The 18,537-nt window shown below is 39.0% G+C and overlaps 1 protein-coding gene across 8 annotated transcripts in view; it reads right to left on the bottom strand.

Annotated features, from left to right (window-relative positions):
- UTRN (utrophin) overlaps positions 1-18,537 on the bottom strand; it is a 550,217-nt gene that overhangs the window by 327,633 nt on the left and 204,047 nt on the right. For 7 of the 8 annotated variants that reach the window (XM_024747877.1, XM_024747875.1, XM_024747874.1 and 4 more), the window contains 5 exons: positions 12,392-12,479; positions 7,189-7,430; positions 6,845-7,025; positions 4,751-4,896; positions 3,881-4,093 (listed from right to left, as the gene is read on the bottom strand). In XM_024747877.1, the coding sequence (XP_024603645.1) occupies positions 3,881-4,093; positions 4,751-4,896; positions 6,845-7,025; positions 7,189-7,430; positions 12,392-12,479 (870 nt within the window). The remainder of the gene's footprint in view (positions 1-3,880; positions 4,094-4,750; positions 4,897-6,844; positions 7,026-7,188; positions 7,431-12,391; positions 12,480-18,537) is intronic. The other variant, XM_024747872.1, reaches the window with a different exon arrangement.

Below are 18,537 nucleotides of genomic sequence, written 5' to 3'. Positions count from 1 at the left end.
ATCCGCTTACCTGCAGTACACCAGACAAGGTTCCTGTGCTCAAAGAGCTCATGCCCTGGGGGAGGACATACAGGCAGGTCTCGCCATAATAAAAGCTGGCCTGAGACGGGGTTCTTGTGAAGGTGTAAACAACGTGTAGAAGAAAAGGGAATAATTAGCTGCAGGTGTGATGGTGAGTAAAACCAAAGACTGCTTGTAGAAGCAGCTTACACTTAAAGGATGAGCCGAGGAGGCTGTGAATTCCTAGCAAGTAAATGACATTTCCGGAGAAAGGCAAATTATCCAATGTATTCTTTGTGACCCACCACACTGTCTCCCCACCCGAAGCAGTGCACAGGAGAAGATGCAGACAGGGCTCCAGGGCAAGGAAAGGGCAGGAGCTATGAGATGTTCATGAGAGCACTTTGTACTATTATGGCAAAGACAACCAGATCCTTTCCAGAAATACAACTGGCATCAGTGTAGACAGTGAATGCAAGAGAGGAGAGGTTGCAAGCAGGAGTCAGATTTAAAGGGTAATGGGATTATCAGGGCAAGAGATGACACGAAAGTCTGCAAACAGAAGAAGGGGCTAAAGAGGCCATCCAAAGAGGAGGGAGCATTGGTAAATACCAATATAAGGGAGTTTTGTGCAGGCCTTGAGGACAGTTTCACAATTTCATGGTTATACCACCCTGCAGGGGACACTGAATACAGGAAAGGAAGTAATACGAAATACCCTTGCAGCCCCTGAATTCAAAAATATTATTGCTGGTGATAAACAGCGTCTTAGGATTTTATAATATTTAATCCCCATAATTCATAAGAAAGTAATGTCAGTAAAATCAACAGTGAAAATATTACCTTTTTTGTGTATTTTTAAATATTTTGCTTCCTGGAAGGAGTGGTAGGTCTTTCCATGAGAGTTTTTAAAAGCACCAATTAACATTTTAATTCTTAAGTACAGGAAGTGAGGTCATTAATTTGGCATGGAATAATAGATAAAAAAAGAAGAATTTAAGAACATATTTGAGCATGACACTGTGAATAACAATGCTGGCCCAACCTCTACCTGTACAAAAGAAATCAGCCATGTAGATAAAGGAAATGCAGGCACATAAGGAAAACACTATTTGTCAACAAATAACAGAAAACTAAAACTTGCACATAAACAGATAACAAGATAACCTGACAAGTATTTTAGGATGGTAGGAAAAAGTAACTGCATAGCTATGAAAATACTTTCAAAGTTTAAATGTGCTGTGTCAATGAAAAGCATTATTATTTTGAGTAGTGAGATTGATACTCCAATCCATACTCATGCATTTGTGTACCATCTATTTACATATCCCTCATGGAGTTCCAGTATCATCTGGTTCTGTCAGTGTGGAAAAAATGATTCGAATTAGTAATACTCAGGAACTTTTCTTCCTGACTTTGAGTATGTTAACCTCGGCAAGGATCACTGTTAATGTCAGCTGCCTCCAGGAAAGGAAATGGTATTGGGGAAGAAAGGGAACTCTAAATGCTCACTCTCAATACTTCTCGATTATTCAATGTCTTCAGTGAGCAGTATTTAAGTATTTCTTATATAATTTTAAATGTACTTTAAAAATAAACTTTGTTCCTAAGAAACATGATCATAAATTGGCACTGAATCAAAAACCTACTGTACTTCATGCCTTAAAGACAAGTAGAACTTGAATGCCTAAAAAAAAAGATACCAGGTCGTTGAAAAAGGAAAAACAATTTTAACCTGTAAATGAATATTTACTGCAATTATCTCTAGGGGAAAAAGTAAAAGTTTTTCTAAGTGAATTGTGAGTAATTAAGTAACAAGCAATTCCTTCAAAGCAAATAAAGGAGCAAAAATGTTCTTTAGAAATAACCATTTCAATAAAGAAGTTGAATTAGGGAATACTGACATCGTCAACAATCTTGTAGTTAGGAAACAAAAAATAAATTAAAAATTTGTAATTTACATTCCAAATCTGTTACTGTAATAAAAGCAATCAAAAAAAAAAACCTAAATATCCAGACACAGGTGCTTAAAGTGAGATATTTTTAATGGAAATAAATGTGGCATATGCTCCAACTGGCCACTTTAAGTGCCTGGATTTGCTACATTAGTAACAACCCAGTAAAGCCTAAATCTGGATTACTATCACCACAGGACTCTATTTTGTGTTTTGGAGGAATGTTTATTCTCTTTAATTTCCATAAAATATTGGCATGCATTTAGCTAACCCTAAAATAAATACACTTTTAAGAGTCAAAGGAGATTAACCATTAGATTAATCTTCACCTGTAAATTTCCCAAACAACATTTCAGATTTAAATATGAAAACAAAGCAATGATCTTTGAATTTGATCAAAAAAGAACTGTGAAAAACTCATGAAAAAAGAGTAAGTATAATCCAAAAAGTCACAGCTACATGAGCTGTGTGGGAAATACTTAATCCAGCATTGCTCAACCTTGGCACTACTGACATTTGGGCTAGAAAATTCCTCCATTGTGGCGGTTTTCCTGTGCATTCGCTGTAACCTTGGCCTCTACCCACTAAGGTGCCAATAGCACCCTCCCTTCCCCACAGGTGTGACAACCAAAAATGTCTCCAAACATTAATAAATGTCCTTCTGGGAGGAAAATGACCCCTGGTTGAGAACCACTGACAATCCAATGCTTGGATCATAACCAAAAATTTTTAATTATGAATAAGGGTAATTTGGGTTTTTTAAGTTGGAAAGAATTACAATTGAAGACAGACAAGGGGAAGTGGATCCACTCGCAAAATTAAATGAGCCAAAAATACGGAACCACAAAAAAACACCCTCCTCTTCAAAATTAATGGTTTGTTCTAATGAGATCTCACTGTAAAACTGCAGCTTAAACTTAGAGAAAACCACTTCCTCCCACTACCACCACACACACACACACACACACACACACACACACACACACACACACACAGCTCTTGCCATCTTTATTCTCCTGGTCATGAATTGGAATTGCCCATTGACTCCTGTGTCAAAGAGCTTCCCTCAAAGTTCAGTGATCACCACACTTGCTGGTCTTTCTGGATCTCTTCACACTGATCTGTACAGTCTACCAGCTTCTACCACATGTTCTCTGATTTTGATTTTTAAAACATAATTTTCATAAATTCTGTCTCATATATTCATAAATTTAATCTCATATATATTCTCTTGGGATCTAAATCCAAATATATATATATATATATATGTAAAATCTTCAAATCCAAATATATTATACATATACACACACATATATATATCCCCAAATCTAAATCTCCTATTACTAACCTCATTTTTATTCACTGAAAAATATTATTGAGTGCCTTCTCTGTGCCAGGCACTGTACGAGAAGTATACCCTGGGATACATCAGTGGAGGAAAAAAACCCACAAAAGACCAAGGTAAAAGGCACTGGGCAGGGGGCGGTAGGGAAGAGGGTGCGATTGGTTCATTCTTCATCCAGACCTTTTCTATTAGAAAACCAGGTGATTTGGAAACTTCACTACTTCACTTCTCCTTCTTCCTCACAGGTGAAATGTTAAAATTCTGACTATCCCATCTGACATGGACTTTGACCACTTTCTCCTACATCCTCACATTTATCCTTTCCTCTGGAACTCTCCATCCAGTTGACCTCTACCAAGAAGCCTTTTTGCAAGGCCAAAGGAGATCAATGTGTTCCCCAGCACATTAAAAGTATGTCTTTGGTTGGGATTTATACATGCCAGCTTAAGTATGAAATAAACTTAAGTTTATTGATAAATGGGGCCAGAAAGAATGCAAAATACTCAAATAATAGTTAGTTACTGATAGTTACTATTTTACTCTGTAATAAACTTAAACTCCTAAACACCTTTAGATTTACCTCAAAAGTTCTGAGTTTGGGGGTAATTTCTTCAAGCAAATGCAGATCTGTGGAAACCTTGACCTTTAGTCTGTTCCACTTTCCTTGAATATCATCAAATTCTTGCTTATACAGTTTTTCTACATCTGGAGAAACATTTTTCTCCAAAGCCTTTGTTTCTTCTGCAAGTTTATGCAGTATAGGTTTTTGATTCTCTAGGATTTCATCAACGGCCTGGAAAACAGTTTTCAAGATTAAAAATACACACAATAATTTGTCTGTGCAGATGTAATAATACTGGCTATAAACAGTCAAAGTCACTTTTTTAAAGGAATTTGATCAAAAAAGAATTGTGAAAAACTCATGAAAAAAGAATAAGTGTAATCAGAAAAGTCACAGCTACATGAGTTGTGTGTCATTTAGACACAATGTATCCTCTGCACTAAAAACCAGCGGGACAACAGGCCCAGTGAGGGCCCCGTGTGCTGGGCTCCATGGTGGATCTGTTGCATCTGATGAAATAGTGCAGAGGCACATATCTTAAATGACCAGGGAAGCATTTTCATTCAATACAGTAAAAGAACAACACAATCGATTGTCTTCATTTCATTAAAGATACTTTATATGGTTGAGAATTTTAAGCTAGTCACAACAGAAGGAGAAAAGATGCTTTTATTCTATTAAAAATATTTAATAACTGTCTTTTAGCTGAGGTCCTACATTATAGTGATTAACCTTCAAACTACAAGAAATATAAGAAATTTTTGACTAATTTTGACCAAAACTGATATATTTTTTAAATAGCTGAAAAAATATTTCAAAATATGAGATATGAGAAATGAGCCTAAACTTCTTAGGTCTATAGGTCTTAGGTCCTATAATATATATTACCTTTTCTTCCTGCAGGGCCTTCTCCACCTTTGCAAGATCATTCCAGACATTCAAAGACGTCTGGGCCTTATTTTCAGAATCATTTAGCAGATCTGTCAGCATTTTCAATGTTTCCAAATACACACGTCCAGGTCGGCTCTTCAGTTCTGTTTATTGAAAAATACTTACTTTGAGAAAATAATGGCAGGAAACTAATATTGTTATACATACTGTTAATCTTCCTATTTAATAAGTGAATTCTAATACATAAGAAGTTAAACTCTGGAATTAAGATTAAAAAGGGTCTCTGTTAGAGACACAATAAATCACTGCATTGGCATTTCTGAGAGTCATATAGTGACTTCATTCCTGCGGATGTTGATGTTTGAAATATTAAGTAACCCACCATCATTTTTCTTCATTTCATCATGATGAAATGACTCTCTGCAGATGGTACTACAATGTTCCTTTTGTCTCATATAATCTCCTTTTCCCCAGTAGCAACACAAAGAATAAAAGGAGACAAAGATCCCCTCAATCAGTCTTCCTCTAAGTTCAGGCGTGTAGACAAACTGCTACCCACAGAGGGGTGGACGTTACGCTGAACACCACAGCCAGGTCGCACAGGTACCCTGAGAAATAACGGCTGCACAAGGCAGCTGGAGTGATGTCTACTTCAGCCACTGATGTCAAGTTTACAGACAAGCAACACTTGTGTGGAGAGGAAGCCAGCTCATTTGAAGCACAAAGAGGTGAAACCAAGTAGCAGCAAAAGTCACAACAGCCAAAGGGTGGAAACAACCCAAATGCCCACCTACAAATGAATGGACAAACAAAATATGGTGTATACATACAATGGAATACTACTCATTCTTAAAAAGGAAGGAAATTCCAACACATGCAACCCACACAAAAGAACTTTGAGGATAAGTGAAAAAAGCCAGTCACAAAAAAACGAAAAATGTATGATCCCACTTAGGTGAGGTATACAGACTAGTCAAACTCATAGAAACAGAAAGTAGAATGGTGGTTGCCAGGGGCTGGAGGGAGGAAGGAATGAAGAGCTGCTGTTTAACGGGTACAGAGTTTCAGTTTTACAAGACAAAAAAGTTCTGGGGATGGGGTGTACAACGATATGAATGTATTTTCCACTACTGAACTCTACACTTTAAAATGGTTAAAATGGTAAATTTTATGTTATGTATATTTTACCACAATTAAAAACAACAAAAAAAAATTTACCAATTGTTTTAAAGTTAAGAAACTGAACGTTTAAACTGCCTTGTCAAAAATGAAAGCATATTTTGTAACAGCAAATTGAAAAGGAGGTACTCTCGAACGCTTCACAGTCTAAGTTAACTGAATTCAATAAACAAAGAGTATGGTGGCCAAATGCCTTTCCAGAAGAAAGGAAACATGATACATTTGCTTACCATGCACATACAGAGTCTTACAAGTCATTACATAACCTACGATTGCTGCAAGGAAGGGTATGGTTAAGTGTGTAGCTGTTTAGCATGTACTCCCCATAATGTTACATAATACAGCACAATTCCTGACTTAAAAGCCAAGGAGAAAAAAATATAATATATGAGGGATGAGCTTTCAAAATCTTTAACAGTTAACTTTCCCAAACCAGGCTTATTTCAGAAGTAAAAACTCTTGAAAATTTTTCAGACTTTGAAAGAGGAACACGATTTCTTTGAAAAGAGGAGATGGCATTGCTAAAACTTTAACCATTTTGAGCAAACAGAAGCAAGTGATCATTCTTTTTAGGCCTGCTAGTAATGACTATCAGCTGGCCATCCATCAGTGAAAAGGAGAAACAACATCCCTAAAAAAACTCTTTAAAAATCATCATGTCCTATTAACCCAATTTTAACAGCACATGAAAGCTGTCTGCATTTTTACAAACAAGGGTGAATCTAGGAAATAGTCTGAGCATACTTTAAGAACTGGAACAGTACCAGGCACAGAGGAAAACAGAGTGAGGCTGGGGCAAAACAAGCAAGTGTACTAAAGGTCTAAATATTGGGAGTAATTTTTAAGCTAAGGCAAACTGAGAAAGGAGATGGTGGACTTGTCTAATAAAAAAACGCAACAGAATGGGTTTACCGTTCTCGAGCTGTTGGTGACGCTCCTCTAAATCCTGTTGCACAGCTTGGTAACGGCCCACAAAGCTCTCAAAATCCCGCTGAACAAAATCTGGGGCAGAAGGCTGAGACTTCAGGGCTGAGCAGCTTGCATGCAGCATTTCAATTTTGGGGTGGTGGCTACGGAGGTCTGTTAATTCTTGCTATGAAGAGAAAATATGACCACATGATTCGCTGAAGATGAACATCCTCACAGAAAGTTAATCAGAGCAGAATTAACCTAAAGTTCATGATACAAGGAGCATCTTCTTTAAATACAGGACTGGACATAGAAATCTTTCATGTTCTGGATGGTTGTGTCTTTACCTGACAGGAATCCTTCAAGCTTGGCAAGGACTGCTGGGGAGATTCTGAAAAGGGCATGTGTTTTACCCACTCCTCTTTTGTCTTTATGGTCTTTTCAAGCTCATCAAGGTGCTTAAAAAAAGCATTTATATCTTCCTGTAGCTGAATCTTTCTTGCTAGATCTTCCAAATGCTGGGATATATTCTTCCATTCTGATAATATCTTCTCCAGAACATTTTTTATTTCTTCAGTAGGCAGACCTTCTACGCAGACATGAAAAATAAGCAGACATTTCATAAATTATTACAAAACTTGTTCTGGATTTGTTATAAACATTCTAACCTATTCAAAATAATGAGGCAACGTCATACATAATGATCACTCCCTTAAGTCCCTTTTAACACAACAACATTGTAATGATGCACTTAAAAATAACTATGTTTAATTCCTTGATAAAAACGGGAGAGGGGGGCTTCCCTGGTGGCGCAGTGGTTGGGAGTCCGCCTGCCGATGCGGGGGGCCTGGGTTCGGGCCCTGGTCTGGGAGGATCCCACGTGCCGCGGAGCGGCTGGGCCCGCGTGCCACAACTGCTGAGGCTCGCACGCCTGGAGCCCGTGCTCTGCAGCGGGAGAGGCCACCGCAGTGAGAGACCCTCGCACCACAGCGAAGAGTGGCCCCGCTGGCCACAACTAGAGAAAGCCCTCGCGTAGGGATGAAGACCCAATGCAGTAAAAAATAAATAAATTATTAAAAAAAAAAAAAAAAAAAACGGGAGAGGGGGAGCTTAAAATAGCAGGTCAGGAGGGGGATGGCCAACACAAAAAGCACATCAGTCGAGTGTCAGCCACTGCCTTTTCTACAGAACATGTGTCTCCATCCTTGGCAACCTACTGTTCTACTAGTTTCCAGTCTGAGCACGAGGAATAAAATGAACTGTCTGGACTTGTCTGGGGCTCTGACGTCAGAAGGTAGACCCTCTGTCATCAAGAAAAACAGCTTGGCTAGAAAAAGGAGGAGGCAGCTTGAGACTTGTGATCAAACCACAGGTCATAGGAACTGCAAAACGAATGGCTGGAACTCCTAGTGCTGGGAGCAATCTGGTGAGTGCAGGAATACTACACCAGTAGCCAGGCCCAAGAAGCATCAGCAAGCCTACTGGGAATGCTACACACAGACCAGTGAATGTCAAAAGATCAAAGTACTAAGATTATCTACTTTAGAAACACATCAGGAAACAAAATGCCATTATGTTTATTATTGTCATCTCATAATTTTGTCTCATATTTTTGAGAGGCAGAGAATGTTCATAGAAATAAGTTACATATAATAATAGGTTTTATCATAGTCCTTCTCTTAATATAAAATACCATTGAATCATTGAAAATTACTATGAAAAGGTATGGGAAATCTACAAAGGAATCGATGTCCTGAAGAAAGCATGCACGTTGAAAAAATGGGTTTAACATCTTTATTATTAGAGCAGAAGCAATAAAACTTTGTAAATATATGTAATCAAAATCCAGGGTAACGAGAGCTCTAAAGGGAAAAAAAAGGCATGTAAAACAAAAGGTCACTTAGGATCCACAGATGATGCAAATTTTGAAAATTTCTGTAACACACCGTATCCACTGAAAATTAGAAATGCAAACGTGACATTACATAATCTGAATATATCACCCATGTCAATTGCTGAAGTAAACTGTCCACCATCACACAAGTAATAGAATATTACACCTAGACAAAACATTCATACCGCAGTCCAAGTTCAATTATCCCTGTTAATGGAGGTCATAAACTAACTAAATTACCACTTTCCTTTTTTTTTTTAATTTACTTATTTATTTATTTTTGGCTGCGTTGGGTCTTTGTTGCTGCGCATGGGCTTTCTCCAGTTGTGGTGAGCGGGGGCTACTCTTCGTTGCAGTGCGCAGGCTTCTCATTGCAGTGGCTTCTCTTGTTGCACAGCACGGGCTCTAGGCGCGTGGGCTTCAGTAGTTGTGGCACGTAGGCTCAGTATTTGTGGTGCACGGGCTCTAGAGCACAGGCTCAGTAGTTGCGGCACCCGGGCTTAGTTGCTCCGCAGCATGTGGGATCTTCCTGGACCAGGGCTCGAACCTGTGTCCCCTGCATTGGCAGGCAGATTCTTAACCACTGCACCACCAGGGAAGTCCTAAATTACCACTTTTCTGACAATCTGAGCAATGGAGATCTAGGCTGTGCGCCTGCCAGGTCATTTCTATTTTAAGTGGGCAAAGGAATAATATCAGCCACTTCATTTACATGTCAGGACAATTTATGATTAACAAGAAAGAAAATTAAGCTGGCAAATAAAATTTTGAGATGGAAAATTATCACCACTAATCCAGAAAATAGGTAAGAGGTACTCATTTTAGGTACTAGGGAAGCTGAAGAAACTTCTTCCATAGTTTTTTTTAATTCACTGACAATATTTCAGTATCCATTTACACTTTCAAACCAATTCTCAAAATTTAAATCTCCCTCCTCTAAGCCTGATATAGTTTGGACCAGTGTCAAGTAATAAATAAAGCACAATTTACATCTTAAAAAAGGAAAACCATATATTGTCTTTTAAAATAATTGTTTTATTCCCAGAGATCCAAAGTTGTAGCTTTTTCTGTTTCTACAGGACATCCAACTCTTAGATGACTAATCAAAAGCAAAAATCAATATCCCATCCTTTTATTAATTTTCTAGAAGGGATAACGTATAACATATTCCTGTCACTCTCACTTGACTTTAGCTTTTCAATCTATCACTATTAAAATCAAGGGAAATGTTTACAAAACATAGGATCATCATCAAATTCCATAGGCTTATATGTTGATATACTGGGAATTCTTTTTGGAGGGAGGTGGTAAAAGAAAATTTTACTTCGGCAGCATTGGGGAAATGTAGTTACATTAAGGTAAATTCATTGAGATTATTTGATTTTTTTTTTTTTTTTTTTTTTTGCGGTACGCGGGCCTCTCACTGTTGTGGCCTCTCCCGTTGCGGAGCACAGGCTCCAGACGCGCAGGCTCAGCGGCCATGGCTCACGGGCCCAGCCGCTCCGCGGCATGTGGGATCTTCCCAGACAGGGGCACAAACCCGTGTCCCCTGCATCGGCAGGCAGACTCTCAACCACTGCGCCACCAGGGAAGCCCAATAAGGTGTTATTTATATTTGAAACTTTTACCTGCATTAAAGAACTTTTTTCCCCCACAGACCCAGTGGCTCAGGGGAATGTAAAGATTAATATTTTTGCCAAGCAGTTTTACATATGATTCTTTTTCTCACCTTGCTTTGAAAGGCTTTTCTTATAAACCCTATTCCTTACTCCAACAATAAATGCTTTGGAGGTCTGCTGAAACTCTCCTTGACAAAAGCCACAGACACCCACGGCTGAATTAGGAATATTAGTTTGACGAGAATCTTCTAAAATGTAGCTTTTAATCTTTATATTTTTTGACTTTTTATTATAGAAAATGGAAATATATACAAATAAATAGAACAGTAGAATGAATGTCCTGTACCAATTACCCAGCTTCAGTAATTAATAACATTCTACTATTCTTGAATTATCTATATACCCCTACTCACTCCTCACCCATTTAATCATTATTATTACTTTCACATTTCTTAAAGTAAAATTTACTTACATTGAAATACATGAACTGTGCTGTTCTGAGAAACCTACACACATTTATCAATACATAGAATATTTCCACCTCTTCAGAAAGTTTCCTAGAGTCCCTAATGGATCAATCACCCTCCTCCAACCCAGAAAACCACATTTTAAAAAAAGCTTGGATTATTTTTCCCTCTGCCTTTTGAAAAATATGTTGATTTATTTTGTATATATACTGAGGTCACACACACATACATACACAAAAGTATGTATATGCCCAGTATATGTTCATTTATTTAGAACTCATGGAAATGTACCACTGTCATAGAGCAATGTACCACTGTCATAGATCATTTGTACAGCTTAATTTCTTCCTTCCTTCCTCCCTCTCTCCCTCCCACCCTTTCTTCCCTTCCTCCTTCTTTCCTTCCAAACAGAATAGTATTTTCATTCAAACTCCATCCTAGCTAGGTGTCTTACTACTGGGTGTGGACACCCCATTTGGAGATTACTTTTTCAAGTATTTATTTGAAGGGACCTAGAGACAGAGCGAGAATATAATTTCCCTTGAGATACTTCAATAATTACAATACATTGTGTGTTAAATTTATGTTAGTTACAATCATAGATTCTTCACTTCTACATCGACACTGTAGCTTGGAAACCAGACTTTATCTGGGTGATGTGGGGTAATTTCATGAGTTTATGAACTGAATTAAATTCATGTCTGTGTCAGCTTTTAGTGGGTGTGGCAGAATCAGAGTGCAGAGATTCATTTATTTAAAAAAATCTGTTATTAAAAATTTTTAGGATGGGGTGGGAAGCTTAGAATTTGGGACACTGGTCTGAATAGGGTCTGTATGTTCAGTTTAATTTTCTCATTTTTGGGGAGTGTCTGCCTTTTGTTAATGAAAGTAAAAGTGGTTTTTAACATTTCCCACTGTCATTCCACTTTATCCATTATTCTAATTTTACAGTACTGTATTTTACTTCTCTACATGTGGTTAGCAGTAATCCTACTGCTACTTTAAAACCAGAAATGTTGAACCGAAATGAAAGCACAACTGGGTGATTCTCCCGGCCTTTCCTTCTCTTCAATACATTTGAAATAAATCCTAGGCCATGGATAATTAATGTAGAAGAAGTTTCTTTACAGAGTGTAATTTGCCCAGAGTCTGCTTATGTAAGGATGCAGATATATGCTTCAGTTCAGTTAGAAAAGCACATCAAATTCTTCAGTAAAACAGATGTTTGAATAATTACATCACTGGTTTTCTCAAACTAGTTTCATCAAAAAATTCCAGCACGGTGAAGTCTGGTAGGACCTTTCTACCTAATGCATGTGAATTAAGTTCTGTGACTTCTCTTGTAGCACAGAAATGTTTATAAAAAATGAAATTATCTGTTTTCATTTGACTTTCACGACTGCTGTACCAAACCTGGTTTCCTTGGTTTAGCTTATTTTGTTCCTAAAGATCATCAACTACTATAACAGAGTAATGGGGCACTTGGATGATGTAGCTTTAAGAATTGACTCCCACATGTCTGGCAAAGTATTGATATTAAAAAAAAAAAAAAAAAAATCAAGGTTCTCACCTTTTCCCATTTGCTCCAAAAGGACTTGTCCGGTTTGGTTTAATTCATCGAGTCTGGAACTTCTTTCCATCTGTTCCTTTTCTAATCCCTGAAAATAAAGTCCCAATATAAGAATAGTACAGACTTTCTTCTCAATATAGTATTAATGCTTACTGAAGTTTTTATATTTGATGTCCCTCCCACACTCTCTTAGGTGGGAGTTACAGTCAAAGTTTACCTAAGAAAATACCAAGATAAAGCTATGCCATTTCAAGCTGCCCTCCAGAACGCTAGAGATGATTAAATTTTAAAAGGTAAATTCAAACAAACAATATACAATTTTGGTTTCCTTAAAAATGCTCTACAGCAAAACAAAAATCTTTAAAAGTCTTTACTGAATTTGTTACAATACCGCCCCTGTTTTATGTTTCGGTTTTTTGGCCGCGAGGCATGTAGGATCTTAGCTCCCCGACCAGGGATCGAACCCACACCTTCTGCATTGGAAGGCGAAGTCCTAACCACTGGACTGCCAGGGAAGTCCCTGGTTTCTTTTATAAGAAGAAAAAATTTTACACTACATACATGAGTTCCTATCAGGAGGAGGTAATTAAAATTAGTATTTTAGATCCAGAATATTTATTCACATACATGGCCTCAGTATACTCCACACCATAAAAATAACAGTTTGACTGAAATGAACTGAGTGCACTATGAAGACAGAGATCACCAAACAAAAATAAATTAATTAATACGAAAGACAGAAATAATTTGAGCCCAATATCATTTGTTGGTGTTACACTAAGCGTAGGGTCTAACACAAACTTCAACTACCAGCATAATTCATACATAATTTTTTAACAATAACAATATGCTTTAGGACCCAAAGTATTTTATCCTTTATATTCACAGAATGGCTCTTAATTTTAATATTTATGTCTCTACGATTTTATATTCTCAATGTCCTTATATCTCAGAGACAGGGGAAGACAAGGTCTTCCAGAATGTTAGAAAGGGCTGAGCAAAACCATGGACACACATACACACACACGTGTTGTATACACAGTCAGTATTTGAAATTTCTGCATTTGATAATTATCTAGCCACTCAAATAGTGTCCAAAATAGCACAATCAAAGCATCCAGGCAACCCATATTACTTCAACCAGACAACCTAGAGAAGAATCCCACTTCTAGGGTCTACGAATGTAAGGACTATCAAATAAATTTAACTCTCCTATTTTGATCCACACAAACCTTAATGTGACCAAGTAAAACAACCATTTTTATAGTCAAAGATCAAGAAAGAACAAGAGATTCTACGAAACACCACTAATCTTTGTTAAACTAACTATCGATGTAAAAAGTCACCGTCAAACTGGAGAAAAAATATTACCTGCTTTTATACAAACTGATTTTTGGCTACTTTTTTTTACGATGGTGGTAGATTAGACTAGGGGTTCTCCACCCAGGTATTGCATCAGTTGGAACAAGTTATTCTTTCACTAAAATAAAATTAAGTTGATATTTCCCAAATTTGCAAGAAAAATTAGCAATTAAAGCAATGGTTAAATTTTCTTTATTGTACATTTTTCTCAGATCTTTGGCATCTACTACTTCTTGTCTAAAGCAACAAAATAAACGAACTTATACATAAAGGAAAAACACAGGAACTGCCAATCATGCCTTACATAAACATACACAATTGTTACTTTTATCCCCTCGAATATTATATAACAATTTCTGGAAGTAAAATTGTTCCTAGATCACAGGATGGAATTTAACTTATCAGTGTTCTGTGGGACTTGTTCCATAAAGATCACTGTAGCTTCCAAATTCTCTGCCACTTTACTGCCTTTGAGAATTGGGTTGTTGAATGATCATTAATATCATCTACCAGTCTTTCAGAAGCATATGAAATGATGGAACATAGTCCTCATGCCTGGCTCTCCTGATCCCCTGTGCAGGGGGCTCTGATAACAGTGCTTCCACATTCCCCCTGTCCACAGTCATCATGGTCTCCTTCCATAAGCCAAGAACTTTATAGAGTGCTGAAAATACAGGTTTCAAGGGAAAATCATCCACACTTTCTAAGCAGTGGCAGCAGGCATATAAACAAATAATGACATAAATGCAATAAGGGCTTTCACAGAAGTGTGGTCAAAGCAATATGGAATCTGCCTAATGAGGCTAAAGGAGGCTTTCTGAAGTAGGAGGCATTTCAGCCACACAGCAAAGGCTTAATAAAGGGCTATTCGGAGCCCGGAAAGCCACACATGGGGAAGGCAGGATATTGAGAAAAGCGTAGGAGTCAGGAGGGCTGGAGCTCTGACGAGTGAATGAGAGGTGCTGAGTTTCTGCTTAGAGGTAGGGAAAAGAGCTGTCTGGAAGTGCCTTGTAAGGGCACTGTGGCCTTTACATTTTATCCCCACAGCAATGGCAAGTCATTAATTAATTGCAAGCGCTGGAGCTGTATAATCAAATTTATATCTTAGAACTCATCAAGAGTGAGATGATACTATTAGTAACAATAACATTAAATAATAACAGTAATTTCATAAATGTGTGTTTTAATGAGAATTATTTTAATAGTTCACTGTTAAGTAAAATGTTGGCTGATGGTTTGAACTGGACATCTTAAAGCTATGTTAAGAAGATGCACTACTATTGAGATGATTATCTTTTAAAATTTATTGGATTTGAATTTAAACCTACTAATGCTGTATATTAATAGATTTTCTAATTTTAGACTATTTGTGGTTTCCTATAAAAAACATACTGTTTGGTTATAAGTAAACGATTGCCTTTTCCTATATTATTGAGTTCTAGTTGCTAGCATTTTAAGTTTAAAACAATATCCTTTTTAAATGACATGTAAAAAGGGAAGGTAAACAGTGGCAAATGCTGCAAAGAAAGGAAGTCTGAGGAGAATAGAAAACTATCCTTTGGATTTTGAAAGCAGTCGTCAATGGTGACCCCTAAATAAGAACAGTTACAGTGGAATGATAAGGCAAACATCAGTCTCAGCTTCTCACCCAAACATTCAAAGTCAGCCAGGGTCTGGTCCTAAACCACCTCTCCAGCCTTAACTCTCTCCTGCTTTTACACATACGCCTAGCACAAAACAAAACGAATTATTTGTTCCAAGCATCACAACACACTTGGCCCCCTCTGAGCCTCTGCTCATGGGCGCCGCCTGCCTGGTGTGCCCTTCTGACCAGCTCCAAGCCCCCTCCTTCAGTGTCACTTTGCCTTCTGGACTTCACCAGTGTATAGAGACAGCTGCAAGCCTGGCCTCCTCTCAATTCCCTCAGTAACTACCACTTTCTAACTCACATCATTGATATCTACACATACGTCTTATTTTTAAACATTCTCCAAACTCTTTATAAACGCCATTGCTGATGTAGATGGTGATACGGACTTGCTCTAGGTGCCTAAATAATTCATGCAGGGATGTACAGAGACTTAATGAACCCCAAAGACATAAATCACTGCAATCTCCTGTTGCAATTTACAGTAACACACATGCTGTACAAAGTAGCAGAGCTACAATCCCATACATTTTATAGTGTTTATTTGTTTTACATACGTCTCTCCTCTAAAAAGAATGTTTATAGAAGAAATCTTGGGATTTGAAACAGTTTCTTGCATTTGGAAGGCAAAACATTTTCAGCATACACACATGTACTATTAGGTACCAGATTAAGATAGATCTAATGAAGCTAAAATTAGTAATGACAACTGGATCACCTTAGCAAGTGTCCCTTCCTGCACATCTCAATTAACTGGTTAAGGAAGGAGGAACAAAAACTTCTCCTCGACGGACGACGGGAAGATGGCGGAAGAGTAAGACGCAGAGATCACCTTCCTCCCCACAGATACACCAGAAATACATCTACACGTGTAACAACTCCTACAGAACACCGACTGAACGCTGGCAGAAGACCTCAGACCACCCAAAAGGCAAGAAACCCCCCACGTACCTGGGTAGGGCAAAAGAAAAATAGAAAGAACAGCGACAAAAGGATAGGGACGGTACCTGCACCAGTGGGAGGGAGCTGTGAAGGAGGAAAGGCTTCCACACACTAGGAAGCCCCTTCGCGGGCGGAGACTGAGGGTGGCGGAGCGGGGGAGCTTCGGAGCCGCGGAGGAGAGCGCAGCAACAGGGGTGCGGAGGACAAAGCAGAGAGATTCCCACGCTGAGTATCAGTGCCGACCGGCACTCACCAGCCCGAGAGGCTTGTCTGCTCACCCGCCGGGGCGAGCTGGGCTGGGAGCTGAGGCTCGGGCTTCGGTCGCAGCGCAGGTAGAGGACTGGGGTTGGCGGCGTGAACACAGCCTGCAGGGGGTTAGTGCACGACGGCTAGCCGGAAGGGAGTCCGGGGAAAAGTCTGGACCTACCGAAAAGACAAGAGGCTTTTTCTTCCCTCTTTCTTTCCTGGTGCGCAAGGAGAGGGGATTAAGAGTGCTGCTTAAAGGAACTCCAGAGACGGGCGCGAGCCACGGCTAAAAGCGCGGACCCCAGAGACGGGCATGAGACGCTAAGGCTGCTGCTGCCGCCACCAAGAAGCCTGTGTGCGAGCACAGGTCACTCACCACACCGCCCTTCCTGGGAGGCTGGGCAGCCCGCCACTTCCAGGGTCCTGGTGGCTCCTTTAACCCTGTCCTGTCTGAGAGAAGAACAGACGCCTTTGGCAGAGGCGGGGCCAAATCCAAAGCTGAGCCCAGGGAGCTGTGAGAACAAAGAACAGAAAGGGAAATCCCTCCCAGCAGCCTCAGAAGCAGCGGATTAAACCTCTGCAATCAACTTGATGTACCTGTATTTGTGGAATACATGAATAGACAACGAATTATCCCAAATTGAGGAAGTAGACTTTTGAGAGCAAGGTTTATGATTTTTTCCCCTTTTCCTCTTTTTGTGTCTATGTGTATGATTCTGTGTGAGATTTTGTCCGTATAGCTTTGCTTCCACCATTTGTCCTAGGGTTCTATCCGTCCGTTTTTTTTTTTGTTGGTTTTTTCTTTTTAAAAAAAATTTTTTTTCTTAATAATTATTTTTATTTTAATAACTATTTTAGTTTATCTTACTTCATCTTCTTTCCTTCTTTCTTTCTTTCTTTCCTTCCTTCCCTCCTTCCTTCCTCCCTCCCTCCCTCCTTTCTTTCTTTCTTTCCTTCCTTCCTTCCTTCCTTCTTTCCTTCTTTCTTTCTTTCTTTTCTACTTCTTCTCCCTTTTATTCTGAGCCGTGTGGATAAAAGGCTCTTGGTGCTACAGCCAGGAGTCAGTGCCGTGCCTCTGAGGTGGGAGAGCCAACTTCAGGACACAGGTCCACAAGAGACCTCCCAGCTCCACATATCAAACGGCGAAAATCTCCTACAAATCTCCATCTCACCACCAGCACCCAGCTTCACTCAACGACCAGCAAGCTACAGTGTTGGACACCCTATGCCAAACAACTAGTAAGACAGGAACACAACCCCACCCATTAGCAGAGAGGCTACCTAAAATCATAATAAGTCCACAGTTACCCAAAAACACACCACCAGACGTGGACGTGCCCACCAGAAAGACAAGATCCAGCCTCATCCACCAGAAAACAGGCACTAGTCCCCTCCACCAGGAAGCCTACACAACCCACTGAAACTTCAGCCACTGGGGACAGACACCAAAAACAATGGGAACTACGAACCTGCAGCCTGCAAAAAGGAGACCCCAAACACAGTAAGATAAGCAAAATGAGAAGACAGAAAAACACACAGCAGATGAAGGAGCAAGATAAAAACCCACCAGACCTAACAAATGAAGAGGAAATAGGCAGTCTACCTGAAAAAGAATTCAGAATAATGATAGTAAAGATGATCCAAAATCTTGGAAATAGAATAGATAAAATGCAAGAAACATTTAACAAGGACCTAGAAGAACTAAAGATGAAACAAGCAACGATGAACCACACAATAAATGAAATTAAAAATACTCTAGATGGGATCAATAGCAGAACAACTGAGGCAGAAGAATGGATAAGTGACCTGGAAGATAAAATAGTGGAAATAACTACTGCAGAGCAGAGTAAAGAAAAAAGAATGAAAAGAACTGAGGACAGTCTCAGAGACCTCTGGGACAACATGAAACGCACCAACATTCGAATTATAGGGGTTCCAGAAGAAGAAG

Source organism: Neophocaena asiaeorientalis, unplaced genomic scaffold (genome assembly GCF_003031525.2).
Source record: "Neophocaena asiaeorientalis asiaeorientalis breed wild unplaced genomic scaffold, Neophocaena_asiaeorientalis_V1.1 scaffold123, whole genome shotgun sequence".
Lineage (NCBI taxonomy): Eukaryota > Metazoa > Chordata > Mammalia > Artiodactyla > Phocoenidae > Neophocaena > Neophocaena asiaeorientalis.
The sequence above is the reverse complement of the archived record's forward strand: the minus strand, read 5'-3'. Positions and strand labels throughout refer to the sequence as shown.